Here is a 15193-nt window from a genome sequence, read left to right on the forward strand (position 1 = left end):
AGTGCTGAAAGAAGAGAATTGTGAACCAAGTCACTGCGAGGACCCATTATGAGGTTGGATCATTGAGCCAATTGTCCAGCCAGAGAAACTCGGAAACCCTGTCTGCAACTCTGGTGCTACTACAATCAGGTCCTTGATGATTACTCTGGAAGAGGATGGAAGGCCAAAAGACAGGACTCTATATTGATAATGGTGCTGCACGATAGGAAATCTGAGTGATTTCCAGAAGTTTGGAAGCACTGGAATATGAGAAGAAACTTCTTTCCAGATCTAGAGAGCATAGCCAGTCATTGCAACCTGAGAGAGAATATAAAGTTATCATAGGGAGCATATGAAACTTGTTTCCTCCTTAGAGGAAATTTGTCCAGGGTCGTGAGATCTAAAATTAGCTGTAGACCTCCCTTCCCCTTTGGAATGAGGAAATTCTGGAAGTAAAAACCCCGGTTCCTTGGCAAAGGTGAAAGCTCTTCTTTGAGAAGAAGTATCATCCCTCCAAGAAGAAGAGTCCATTTGAGAAGAGACTCTTGAAGGTCTGGAGGCATAATGATGAAGTAAAGAGAAAGTCATTCTCAAAAGTTTTTCTTTTTTTAATGTAGTGGCCTCTACCTCCCCTACAGCCATTCCCAAACCTCCGGGCTTTTGAAATAAAAAAGACAATGGAGTAAAAGTATGGTGAATGTTCAATAAGGAACTGATGTAAGAAAAAGACTTAAAGCAAATAGATGTCTTCTAAAACATAAGAACATAAGCAATGCCTCCACTGGGTCAGACCTGAGGTCCATCGTGCCCAGAAGCCCGCTCACGCGGCGGCCCAACAGATCCAGGACCTGTGCAGTAATCCTCTATCTATATTCCTCTATCCCTTTTTCCAGCAGGAAATTGTCCAATCCTTTCTTGAACCCCAGTACCATACTCTGCCCTATTACGCCCTCTGGAAGCGCATTCCAGGTGTCCACCACACGTTGGGTAAAGAAAAACTTCCTAGCATTCGTTTTGAATCTGTCCCCTTTCAACTTTTCTGAATGCCCTCTTGGTCTCTTATTTTTCAAAAGGTACTGTATAATACTGATGGAACAGTAGAAGACATGTTGAAAGAAAAAAAACACCTGGTTGATCCTGCTTCAAGGATAAAGCAGTGGAAGGGTCTAATATGCTGGGAATCTAACTTAAAGGCTCTACACCTCTGTTAGATCCCACCATTTCATGTATAATTGTATTGAAATAACAGGAAAGAGCCACCTTACAGGCTCTATGCCCAATGGTGGAATCCTGAAACAGTCGCAAGTCGTTTGATATATGTCAAGTTGCTGGCGAATACCATGTGGAAGAATCTAACTCTACAGATTCTACACCTATGTTAGATTCCTCCTTGACCATGAATAAGTGGATCCAGCCCAATATATTCTAGGTAGGGGAAAGGATCGATATGCTGTATGAAATTGCTGTAGATGTTGAGAAGGAAGGTATCCATCATAAAAAGGCAATTTCCGAACAAGATGCTTCACATAGCAGGAGATATAGAAATTGTGATTTGGCACTCTGATTGCCAACATGGAGTAATGGTACAAAGGACAGCCAAATGTGCTCACAGTGCGCCTTTCACACGCTGGTGGCACTGAGACAGAGTCTCGATGGAGTAGAGTTGTTGGTTGTTTATTTTTTTCTACTCTACCACTAGTGACTGGTATTTATATATAAAGTCAAAGTTTCTGGGAGCCCCCATAATGGTAAGGGACAATTCCAAGCTGTGATGAAGGGGATGATATCCCTCTCAAATGTCCTTTAGAATCCAGATGTGGTTATCAGTTTTCAACGGGGATAATACAGTTGGAGCCCAGTCCGAGTGATTGAGGAAGAGACTGAGAAAGAGGAACAGCAGAAAAGATCTTTTAGGAGATTGATCACAATCTAAATCCCCCAAGTATTCAGAACTGTAGACAGAATAAGCTTCTAGGTTGAGTGGTAGTTTTTTCCCCAACTGGCTAATATAGTGACAAAAAGTCTTTCAGAAGAAGATTTAGCTATTCTTGTAAACTCAAGAGAAGTCCTGAATTGAATCAAACTGTAAGCCCAAGGGATATGAAGGCCTCAATGAAGAAATGCGTCAAGAAGATTGATGCTTACTTCGAGACCAGTACCAGTCCCATGCTAGAAAGATGTATGATGCGATGCTGGTGTTCTCATCAAAGAACGTGAGGGAGCGATGTTTTCTCTTCGAAGCATCCAAGGAGGAACAATGCTCATTGAATTGTCGATGAAGAACTGGACTGGTGGTGAGAGGATCAATACCTAGATATGGCCTGTCGATGTCGCTCCAGAGAAAACAGCTGCGGTATCGTAGGACCTGGTAGCCATGTACTTAGGTTAGACCAGTGCCAAGGGAGTCGATACTAAAGTAAGCAATTTACATGTATCACCCAAGACACTTCAGGAACAGCACATCGAGCTGTACACAGAAGAAAAAACACAGGTACCTCTGGCTTATCAGTCATAGGTGCCACGGCTTGCCTTGAAGAGGGTGACCTCAATAAGTATGTACACCTCGAGGTTGAGGCAAGCAGGAAGGTGGTCGTCACTGCTTGGTCGGCATCAAGAGAAGAGAATCAATGTAAAGTGACCTGCGATGTCAATTGGGAAGCTGGCAGCTTCTGAACTGGCTTACCAGATGGAGCGATGTCTCCCAACGCCGGTGTCAATGTCGATGTCTTTGACGACGAAGGTTTCTGATCGATGTCCATGCCTGTCCTGAACAATCTTTCCTGTTGAAGTTTTGGGAACATTTCAGCAGGGTAGTACACTGGGCACAAGTTCCACCCAGTGGTCTAGGCAAAGGGACTTGAAGCACCAACTTTTGGGAAGAGAGGTTGGCCTTGGGTATCTGCAACATTTTTTTTTTGCCTATTAGCGGCCTGAAAAAATGGTCAAAAAGACCGTGTCAGCCAAATTGATGACTGAGGTTGAACGTTTCGGCGGCTGAAGCCCCCAAGGAAAAAAAAAGAGAAAAAATTGTTTCTCTTCTTTTCTTTTAAAAAGAAATAAAGTTAAACACAAATTAAGAAAAAAACATGTGAGCGGGAAGGCAAATGGCAAAAAACTAAATAACATTCAGAGACACGACTTCTTAGCGCCGTGGAAAACTAAGAACTGAGGAGCCGCATGTCTGCGTTGGGCAGGAAGGTGTGGTACACGCAGTTCACAAACTTTCTTAAGTTCTTAAAGTGGCGATGCACTTTTAAAGCTGTCCGTACCAGGGCTCCGTGGATGGCGTTACCCACATGTGAGAATATGCTGCCTGCTTAGTACACGAGGCATTTGATTTACAAAAACATACTCAATAAAAAAATATCATATATATGCAAAAACAACTTGCAATTTAATTCTTAACAATTTAAAGGAGAAAGGAGCTTCACCTTTCAAAGAAAATCTCAATGTTTATTTAAAAAAATTACAGTATATATTGTAAAAGCAGCGAAGTAACAATCTGACTAAGTATTAATCAATCAGCGGTTATCTGACAATTTACAACTCAAATTACACATTACTTACATAGTCTTCTATAATTTCTTTAATGCCTGCAACTGTAAGAATAAACAGTAGTGGCACAAGGGTCGTGTACCTTCCTGTTGGAGATACATCTGGAATTTGCTTCAAATGCAAAAGATAAACATAATTACATACAGTAAATTAAAGAGTAACACTTTACATTTAAAAAAACAATTGTTCATAACAATTTTTCATTCTAGAACAGCTTAGCACGAATGATATATTTATAGTGAATCACACTTATGATGCAATTTGGAAGAGAAAAAGGATCATTTAAGCACAAAGCTGTCATCCAGCATAATATGTCAGGAAATGAATAAATTGATTCCCTCAGAATCAAAATCAACCTGGACCTAGCTGCACCAGGCCTACAAAGAAGAAAAGTTAACCCATTTCTCACTGCAAAATATAGCCTAGTTAAAAATGAGCTTCCTATTTTTATAGTTTAACCTAGGAAAACAATTAGTGCAGGCAAGGTCAAAATTCAGTGGTGGCAGCAAATATTTTTTTTAAATGCCATCATGCTGTGGCATTTAAAATAATTACATATATTCGCTACTGTTATACAGTGTGACAGGAACACCTAGGTGGCCTCTAGGGACCTTCCTAAGGTACCCTACCACAAGGTCCAAAATGGAAGATTAGGTTTTTATCTTTCCCTGTAGGATTCCATATGCTAGATCAGGGGTGCCCAATAGGTCGATCGCGATCGACCGGTAGCTCGCCAAAGCAAAGTGAGTCAATCACCCAGGACTCACTTTGCCTTGGCGATCTATCGGGCCGATCAGTCTTCCTCTCCCCGACGTCAATTCTGCTGTCGGAGAGGAAGTTCGGGCCAGCCAATCGCTGCCTGGCTGGGCAGAACTTCCTCTCCGACGGCAGAATTGATATCGGGGAGAGGAATGCTGGTCGGCCTGAAGCAGGGAGAGCATGGGGCGTCGTCTTTGGGGCCTGTTATCCATTGGTGGCGTTTTGGCTCCTGTTCCCTGATGGCAGCGGCAGTAGCAGTGGCTTGGGGAAGGGCAGGGAGAAAGAAAGAAAGGGGGCAGGCAGGGAGACAGAAGGAAAGAAGAGAAACAGAAAAAAAAGAAAGGGGCATGAAGAGAGAAAGAAAGAAAGGTCAGGGAGAGAGGATGAAAAAGTTGGGGGAGGGAATGAGGTGTGGAGGAGAGGAAGCATACAGGATGAAAGAAAGATTGGATGCACAGTCAGAAAAAGAAAGTGCAACCAGAGACTCATGAAATCACCATACAAGGTAGGAAAAATGATTTTATTTTAAATTTAGTGATCAAAATGTGTCTGAATTTATATCTGCTGTCTATATTTTACAATATGGTCCCCTTTAACTAAACCGCAATAGTGGTTTTTAGCGCAGGGAGCCTATGAGCGTCGAGAGCAGCGCTGGGCATTCAGCGCAGCTCCTTGCACTAAAACCTGCTATTGTGGTTTAGTAAAAAGGGAGGGGGTGGGTATTTGTCTATTTTTGTATGGTTGTTACTGAGGTGACATTGCATAGAGTCATCTGCTTTGACCTCTTTGAAAAAAAACCCCGGAATAGGAATGATAAATAACAATTCTATGCGTTGTGCGTTGTGTTTTTTTAAAATTTTATTGTTGGTAGATCATTTTGACTTGGTCATTTTAAAAGTAGCTCGCGAGTCAAAAAAGTGTGGGCACCCCTGTGCTAGATGTTCAATCCCAACCCATAATCCGAGAGTTGCAGAAATCAAACCCTTTTATGAGCACATGTTCCTCCACCTTAGACTGAGAGCTAGAGCCATATCCAGTTGAGTCCCAAAGCCAAGCAATATACCTGCACAAATCCATGACAAAGGGGGAACAGGGGAAAATCCCCAGCAACACAAACAATTTCTGAACTGATCTGCCCTGCAAAACATGAAACAAGTAATAAACAGGCACAAAGGCAACTCAGAAAAACATTGAGGAACAATGAAGAACTAATCTGCTGTGTACAATGAGCACACACATGAGACAGCCTCCAGTTAAGCATACTCACAGAAGTGGAAAACTCCCCGACTGGCTGGAAAATCTTCAAGCCTGCAAGGAGAATAATCAAGGCAGAAACAAGCAGGCTATTCCAAACAACTGAGTGTACACAGAGAGGGCAGGTCATATGGAATCCTACAGGGGCTAATAGAAAGAAGATTATCAAAGGTAAAAATTTAATCTTCCATTCTATTACGTCTCTTCTGGATTCCATATGCTAGGTGACATATCAAAGTAATGTTAGCAGCTAGGAAAGGACAGAAGAGTCTGCCCTTAACACCAAAGTCCCCAAAACGGCATCTGATTGAGCTGCCAGATCCACTCGATAAAATCAGAAAAGGTAGGAAGAAAGGACCAAGTAGCCGCCCTGCAAATTTCATCTGGATGAATCACGTGAGGCTCCGCCCACGAGCAGCAACCCTTCTAGTTGAATGAGCCTTAAGAGAAACTGATGGCAGCTTTCCCGCAGGTGATGTAAGATGCGGAAAAAGTCCAGTTAAACCCACTTAGCGATCGAGGACTTGAATGCCAACGAACCACGGCAAGGCGCAGCAGTCAAGACAAATAGGTGATCAGACAGCGGGAAAAGCACAGTTACTTACCGTAACAGGTGTTATCCAAGAACAACTAGAAGATATTTTTATATGTGGGTGATATCATCCACGGAGCCCCAGTACGGGCAGCTTTAAAAGTGTATCACCACTATGTTTTTAGAAATTTTGCGACTGTCAACACCACGCATGCGCGAGTGTCTTTCCGCCCAACGTAGGCTCACAGTTCAAGTTTCAAAGTTTATTAAAAAATGTTTATACCGCTTAATCAAATTTCTAGGCAGTATATAGATTTAAAAAGTATCTTAAAAAACAAGTTAAAGTTAAAATACTAAACAGAACCAGGTTGGGTTAGTAGACACATGCCAAAACATATATATTAACTACACACAGTTAGGAAAGAAGGGCAAGAACTACAATCTTTGAGAAAAAGAGCACACTTAGGGGAAAAACAATAGGTAAGGGTAAAAAGCTACAAAATTTGTTTTAGTCCTTAAAAGGACAGTTGTTATCCAAAAGCATCTTGGAACAAGAATGTTATTAATTTTGCTTTAAATTGCTTTAGCACGGATTCGATCCGTAAATGATTAGGCAGCGAATTCCAGAGAGAAGGTACAGTGACAGCAAAATTGTTGGATCTCAACGTGTTGATTAATTTTAATGATGGTACGACAAGGAGATTCTGTGACGTAGAACGAAGCGATTTAGTGGGACTATAAATCGCTATCAATGAACTCTGGTTGATTGAGCGAGTTGTAAAAGTTAAGAGTAAGATTTTGTAGCTAATTCTATGTTCAACGGGTAGCCAATGTGCATTGAACAGAAGAGGAGAAACATGATCATATTTCTTTGCGCCATAAATGATCTTGATAGCTGTATTCTGCACTATCTGAAGGCATCTTATTTCCTTTTTTGTAATGCCCTTATAAAGGGCATTACAATAATCAATACAAGAAATTACCAAAGAATGGATCAGTGTATTCAAGGAAGCTGGGTCTAGTAGTTTAGAGAGGGAACGTATCATTCTAAGACGGTGAAAGCATTTCTGAACCACTGTACTAATATGATTGTGATAGGAAAATTTGCAGTCAAAAGTGACTCTTAGCAGCTTTAAAGTGGGTACAACTTTAATTGGGAGAGATTCAGATTTCAAGGGGGCCTGAAGAGTTATTCCATCTTTAAAGGGAAAGATCATTAGTTTTGATTTATTGATGTTAAGGGACAACTATTTGAATCTAACCACAATTTGATTTTTTCTAGTTTGTGGTTGACGGATGCAACATCCTCTATGTTATTAAGATCGATGGGGTGGATTAACTGCACATCATCAGCATAAGCAAATGTGGTGAAGCCAATGGATTGTCCCACAGTCAAAAGGGGGGGACATAAAGATGTTAAAAAGTAATGGCAACAGAATGGAGCCTTGCGGAATTCCATGTTTAGTGGAAGAAGGCTCAGATGATGTACTGTTGAAAATAACCTTGGATGATCTATCTGAAAAATAAGAGGTGAACCAGTCCATGACTTGACCTGTTATGCCAATTTCATGCAGACGTGATAATAATAAGTTATGATCAATGGTGTCGAAAGCAGAGGAAAGATCTAAGGAGAAGAGCAGAGCTGACTGATGATGGTCAAGATGGTAGAGTATTTTTGTGGTTAATCCTAGCAGAGAGAGTTCGGTGGAATGATGGTGACGAAAGCCAGTTTGGTTGGGAGGTAGAACCTTTGTTTTCTCAATAAAATCAGAAATTTGGTGAAAGACAATTTTTTCAGTAAGTTTAGCTATAAATGGTATGTTAGCTATAGGTCGATAATTAGACATGTCTTGGATGCTGGTTTTTTGATCCTTGTTGATTGAATAAATAATTGATTGTTTCCAAGTTTTGGGTAAGGAACCCGATGATAGTCTAGAGTTCAATTAACCCAGCTGGGGATAAAATTATTCAGTTACGCTGATGACTTCACAATTATTATCCCATTTGCCAACTCCATCTCGGAAACAATTCCAAAAGCATCAGAAGCCATAAACTTGATGGAACATTGGATGACAGACTTCAAACTCAAGCTCAATACTGAGAAGACAAAATTCTTTGTCGCTTCACCGCGCCCTCTTGACACCAAAACCCCACTAGACATTAACAAACATAACTACCCCATACAGCCCACCATTAAAATACTGGGTGTAACTCTGGACCAATGCCTCACCATGAAAGATCAGGTGGACTCCCTAATCAAAAAGAGTTTTTTCACCCTCTGGAAACTTAAATCCATTAAAGCATACTTTGATAACTCTGCCTTCAGAATCTTGGTACAATCCCTCGTATTAAGTCAACTCGACTACTGTAACATCGCCTACTTAGCAATCCCCCAAAAGAATATGCGACGATTACAACTAATGCAAAACACTGCGGTCAGACTAATCTTCGGTCTAAAGAAGTTCGATCACGTGACTCCATACTTCAAACAGCTAAACTGGCTGCCGATGGAAGCTCATGTAAAGTTTAAGTTCGCCTGCCTCTGTTTTAAAGTTTTCTACGGTCTAACCCCTAAATACATCACTGACCTATTCTCCTTCTCAGCCAACAAACACAAGAGAAGCTCCCACTCGCACTTCGTTTCTCCCCCGGTTAGAGGATGCAAACTAAAAAAACACCATGAGCATCTTCTCTCACATCAGGCTGCTCTATGGGGTAAAGACCTAGAAAAACTCCTATTGCCCACCACTTATGAGGTATTCAGGAAACGCCTCAAAACTCACCTATTCCTGAAATACCTAGACAGCTGACCCACTTCCCTCCTTCCCCTCTCTTGCCCTTTTTCCCCATTGTTCCCACATCCCTTAAGTTAACTCGCCAAGGAAAACATTCAAAACTTTTATTTTACCAAATATTTATTCAAGCCCCTGAGGTATAAAATTGGACGTAGATCTCTTGTCGTCTTTGGGATGAGAAAATGCCAGGAGTAGTAGCCCTGATTCTTTTGAGCAGGAGGTACTATCTCTATGGCATTCAGATGGAGTAAAGATTCTATCTCCCGAAGAAGAAGGGATGTCCGCTGAGTGTTTAAAGAATACTCTCTTGGAGGATGATTTGGAGGTGTAGTAATGAAATGAAAAGAGTAACCCTCTTGAATGACTTTGAGAACCTACAGGTCAGATCTTATCACGTCCAGCATGGATGGTATAGTTGGAGCCGACCTCCAATTGGCTGAGGAAGAGGCTGAGAGAGAAACAGCAAGTAGTGATGGAGATCGATGCTGCCACTTGCCGATCAGGAAGGCAATGCAGTATGTTTATGTTTTTCTGGACATTTAGAAGAGAGATGTTTTGATTTGCAAGAACACTTGCTAGATTGAGAGCATCGCGGGGAAGAAGAATGATGTCTCGACGAACTGGAACGGTTTCGGGATGTTCAATGCTTTAAAGTATGGTTAGAAGATAACTTACGTTGAGAGCCATAATGATGCATCGATGAAGCAGTGGTGATACCGGCATCCAGTGTGGCGTGACGCTCAAGCTGGGCCGGTATCAGCGGAGTCGGTGTCGGGGTAAGAAGAGGAAACATGTGCCCATACTCCGCACGACAGAGAGCATCGAATTTCTCTAGAAAAGTGAGCATGGTACCTGTGGCTTTGTCACCGGTACCAAAGGTGCTGCAACTCGCTCTGGAGAGAATGACTCGGATGTCAATGCACCCCTCGATTTAGAAGCGAGTCACATTAAGGGTCTTTGCTTGCCGGCATGATTAGACTTGATGCTTTAGTGGCCTGTGACCCTGTCTGGGAAGCTGATGGCTTTTTAGCTGGCTTACCAGAAGGAACAATAGACTGCGATACCAGTGTCGATGCAGGTGCATTGGATGATGGCGGTGTCTTCGACATCGAGGACTTAGATGTCGATGCATGCGATACTTCCGCTCCCTGCATGATGACACTGAACAACTTCTGCTGTTGAAGAATGCGGCTTTTAATAGAGCGTTTTTTAATGTAGAACAATGAGCGCAGGTCTCGATCTGATGTTCGGGGCCAAGGTACTGTATACACCAGTTGTGTGGGTCGGTGATAGAAATCGTGCGCTGGCACCTGCCACACTTTGTAAACCAGTTAACGGGCGGGACATGGAAGGAAAAACCAACTCATCTAAATCAAAAGTCGAGCTGAGGCGAGAAGGGAAGCCCTGCCATGGAAACGCCTGAAGGTGAAAACCGGGAAGTAAAAATGTTTTTTTCTATTTTTTTTTTAGATAAACAAAAAGAAAGAAAAAAACAAGAAACAATCAAAAGCACAAGTGGTAAGGCAAAGGCTAAAACAAAGAACGTGGAAGTCCGGTAGATCAGTTTAGATGAAGTCCGTGACTACTTCCAAAAGGAACTTCGGATGGGTAAGAAGCACAACTTTGTCATGATGAAACATGAACAGTGGATCCACCTCCAGTGCTTGAAGTTCACTCATTTCTCGAACAGAGGTAAGAGAGATGAGAAAAAACCAAGTGGGGTATTTCAAATAAGCCATGGACATTGGTTCAAAAGAAAACTTCATAAGTCTAGAGAGAACAACCTTGAGATCTCAAACTACTGGAGGTGGTTAGATCTTAAAAAGGTCTGTTAATGAAACTGGATACAATAGGATGAGCAGTTCGATGTTTATCATCAGATGGGCTGTGAAAAGTATTGATAGCACTGAGATGAACTCGAATCAAAGTAGTCTCAAGTCCTAAATTGGATAAATCCAATAATGTAGATATAGAGCTGGATACAGCATCATGACGATGAAAAGTACACCAAGTGGAAAACCATGTCCATTTCTGCTGGTAACACTGCTGTGTAAATGGTTTTCATGACACTTCTAAAATACGTCTGACAGAATGAGAAAGATAAAATTCAGTCCATGTCAACACGAGAGGTACCAAGATGTCAGGTGTAAAGCCTTTAGGTTGATATGCAGAAGGTATCCGTGATTCTGCATGAGTTCCTTGATACTGAGGTGAGGTAGAAGGAAGAAAGCAATGTTACTTACCGTAACAGTTGTTATCCAGGGACAGCAGGCAGCTATTCTCACTAGTGGGTGATGTCATCCGACAGAGCCCCGATACGGACATCTTGCAAGCATGTCTTGCTTGAAGAAACTCAGAAGTTTCAAGATGCCCGCACCGCGCATGCGCCAGTGCCTTCCCGCCCGATGCTCCGGGCGTGTCTCCTCAGTTCAGGTAGCTAGCAGAGAAGCCAACCCAGGGGAGGTGGGTGGGACGTGAGAATAGCTGCCTGCTGTCCCTGGATAACAACTGTTACGGTAAGTAACTTTGCTTTATCCCAGGACAAGCAGGCAGGTATTCTCACTAGTGGGTGACCTCCAAGCTAACCTCAATGGGATGGAGGGAGAGTTGGCAACTTAGGAGAACAAATTTTGTAACACAGTTTGGCCAAACTGTCCATCCCGTCTGGAGAAAGTATCCAGACAATAATGAGAGGTGAATGTATGAACCGAGGACCAAATGGCAGCCTTACAAATCTCCTCAATCGGTGTCGATCTGAGGAAGGCTACAGAGGCTGCCATTGCTCTGACCCTATGAGCCGTGACCTTACAGGGAAGAGGTAATCCAGCCTGGGCATAGCAGAAAGAGATACAAGCCGCCATCCAATTGGAGATGGTGCGCTTCGATACAGGTCGTCCCAACTTGTTTGGATCAAAGGAGACGAAAAGTTGAGAAGCAGTTCTGTGTGGTTTGGTGCGATCCAAGTAGAAAGCCAAAGCACGTTTACAGTCCAGAGTGTGAAGAGCTGATTCTCCAGGATGAGAATGAGGCTTTGGAAAGAACACTGGAAGCACAATGGATTGGTTGAGGTGAAATTCAGAGACCACTTTAGGCAGGAATTTCGGGTGAGTGCGGAGGACTACCTTGTCATGATGGAATACTGTGAAAGGGGGGTCCGCCACCAAGGCCTGAAGCTCACTGACCCTGCGAGCAGATGTGAGGGCCACCAGAAAAACCACTTTCCAAGTGAGAAACTTTAGTGGAGCCTTGCTCAGAGGCTCAAAAGGAGGTTTCATAAGCTGAGAAAGGACAACATTTAGATCCCAAACCACTGGAGGCGGTTTGAGGGGAGGATTGACATGAAAAAGTCCTTTCATAAATCTGGAAACAACAGGATGAGAAGAGAGAGGTTTCCCATGTAGAGGCTGATGGAAAGCCGCAATAGCACTCAGGTGGACTCGTATAGATGTTGACTTGAGACCAGACTGAGACAGGTGTAGAAGATAGTCCAATACAGAGGAAAGAGAGGCTCGTTGAGGCTCCTTAGAATTGGAAACACACCAAGAAGAAAATCTAGACCACTTCTGGGAGTAGCATTGACGAGTAGCAGGCTTCCTAGAAGCTTCCAAGACCTCTCTCACCGCCTGGGAAAACTGGTGAGGGGTTACGTTGAGAGGAACCAAGCTGTCAGGTGGAGAGACTGCAGGTTAGGATGAAGCAGAGACCCCTGATGCTGAGTAAGCAGCGAAGGAAACACTGGAAGAAGGAATGGCTCCCTGCTGCTGAGTTGAAGTAGAAGAGAGAACCAAGGTTGCCTGGGCCACCGAGGAGCTATTAGAATCATGGTGGCTTGGTCTGATTTCAACTTGACCAGAGTCTTCTGAATGAGAGGAAATGGAGGAAACGCATATAGAAATCGATTCCCCCAATCCAGCAGAAAAGCATCCGCCTCGAGTCGATGAGGAGTGTAGATCCTGGAGCAAAACTGAGGCAGTTTGAAGTTGTGGGGAGCCGCAAAGAGGTCTATTTGAGGCGTCCCCCAATGTGCAAAGATCTGATGAAGGGGGTTGGAATGGAGAGTCCATTCGTGAGGCTGGAGGAGACGACTCAATTTGTCTGCCAAGACATTGTCCTTCCCCTGAATGTAGACAGCCTTGAGGAAGGCATTGTGGCGAATCGCCCAATCCCAGACTCTGAGAGCTTCCTGGCAGAGGGAGGCCGATCCCGTGCCCCCCTACTTGTTCACATAATACATGGCGACCTGGTTGTCTGTACGGATGAGGACCACCATGTCGTGAAGCAGATGTTGAAAAGCTTGAAGAGCATAGAAGATGGCTCTGAGCTCCAGAAAATTGATCTGATGGAGGTGGTCCGCACTGGTCCAGAATCCCTGAGTGCGAAGCCCATCCAGATGAGCCCCCCAGGCATAGTTCGAGGAATCGGTTGTGAGAACCTTCTGATGAGGAGGAGTGTGAAACAGCAAACCTCTGGATAGATTCGAAGAGGTCATCCACCAAAGTAGAGACTGCCGAAGAGCAGGAGTGACTATGATGTGTCGAGTCAACGGGTCTGACACTTGAGTCCATTGAGAAGCTAGGGTCCACTGAGGAGTTCTGAGATGGAGCCTGGCAAAGGGGGTCACATGAACTGTAGAGGCCATGTGGCCCAGGAGGACCATCATGTTTCTCGCTGAGATGGACTGGCGAGAAGACACAGACTGGCAGAGACGAAGAAGAGCATCCAGGCGCTGAGGAGGAAGGAATGCTCGAAGCTGAATGGTGTCCAGTACCGCCCCGATGAAGGGAAGGGACTGGGTAGGCTGCAGATGAGATTTGGGAAAATTGATCTCGAAGCCTAGGCTCTGTAGGAAGCAGATCGTGGTCAAGGTCGCCGAAATGACCTTTGGAGCTGACGGGGCCTTGATGAGCCAGTCGTCGAGGTACGGAAATACCTGAAGACCCCTGTTCCGGAGTGCAGCGGCCACCACCACCAGACACTTCGTGAAGACTCTGGGAGACGAGGACAGGCCGAATGGAAGCACTCGATACTGCAGATGTAGATGTCCCACCCGAAATCTGAGGAACTTGCGGGAGGCCGGATGAATGGGAATGTGAGTGTAGGCCTCCTGGAGATCCAGAGAGCATAACCAGTCGTTCTGCTCGAGGAGAGGGTAGAGAGAAGCAAGCATTAGCATGCGAAACTTCTCCTTGACTAGGAATTTGTTGAGGGCCCTGAGGTCCAAAATGGGTCGCAGGTCGCCCGTCTTCTTCAGAACCAGGAAGTACCGGGAGTAAAACCCCCGGTTCAGTTGGTCCGTCGGGACCGGCTCCACGGCACGAAGCCGGAGCAAAGCCTGAGCTTCCTGGAGAAGAAGGGCGGTCTGAGTCAAGTTGGAAGGATACTCTCTTGGAGGGTGGTCCGGAGGGACCCGATGGAAATGAAGAGAGTATCCCTCCTTGATGATAGTAAGGACCCAGAGGTCAGTTGTTATGGCCTCCCATCGATGATAAAAATGATGGAAGCGCCCTCCGATGGGAAAAACAGGGAGAGGCAGAACGAGGTTGGTTATGCCCTCGACGATACAGTCAAAAAGGCTGTGTGGTCTTAGGAACAGCCGGCGACTGAGACTTGGGCTGACCCTTCTGGGGGGGCTGACTCTTCGCCGGTTGTCTCGCAGGAGGAGTTTGCCTCGGCTGATAACGCCTCTGATAAATCAACGGTGGACGAGAAGGTCGACACTGTTGAGGCTTGGGCTTCGGCCGAAGGATAGATTGGAAGGACTTTTCGTGGTCAGACAACTTCTTCGTGACAGTCTCGATGGATTCGTCAAAAAGATCCGCCCCAGCACACGGGATGTTCGCCAGGCGGTCCTGAAGATTCGGGTCCATATCAATGGTCCGCAACCAGGCCAACCGGCGCATCGCCACCGAGCAAGCCGCCGCTCGGGCAGAGAGCTCGAACGCATCATAGGCAGATTGCATCAACTGAAGTCGGAGTTGGGACAACGAAGCAACCACTTCCTCAAACTCAAACCTAGCCTGGGACTCGATGTATGGAGTGAACTTTCGAAGCACAGGTAGAAAAAATTCCAAGTAGGTTGCAAAGTGGAAGTTGTAATTCAAGACTCTAGACGCCATCATCGAATTCTGATAGATGCGTCGCCCAAACTTATCCATGGTTCTGCCCTTGCGGCCCGGAGGTACAGAAGCATAGACCTGGCCAGGATGAGACCGCTTGAGCGAGGATTCGACCAGGAGGGACTGGTGCGAAAGCTGAGGACCCTCGAAGCCTTTATGATGTACAGTGCGGTAACATAGAAACATAGAAACATAGAAATAGA

The 15193-nt window shown here is 44.5% G+C and overlaps 1 protein-coding gene across 1 annotated transcript in view; it reads right to left on the reverse strand.

Moving 5' to 3' along the window:
- The window catches only part of LOC117362361 (phospholipid-transporting ATPase IB-like), a 201090-nt gene that overhangs the window by 64984 nt on the left and 120913 nt on the right, over positions 1-15193 (reverse strand). The window contains exon 4 of the mRNA XM_033948632.1: positions 3547-3645. Coding sequence (XP_033804523.1) covers positions 3547-3645 — 99 coding nt within the window. The remainder of the gene's footprint in view (positions 1-3546; positions 3646-15193) is intronic.

This window comes from Geotrypetes seraphini, chromosome 6 (genome assembly GCF_902459505.1).
Source record: "Geotrypetes seraphini chromosome 6, aGeoSer1.1, whole genome shotgun sequence".
NCBI lineage: Eukaryota > Metazoa > Chordata > Amphibia > Gymnophiona > Dermophiidae > Geotrypetes > Geotrypetes seraphini.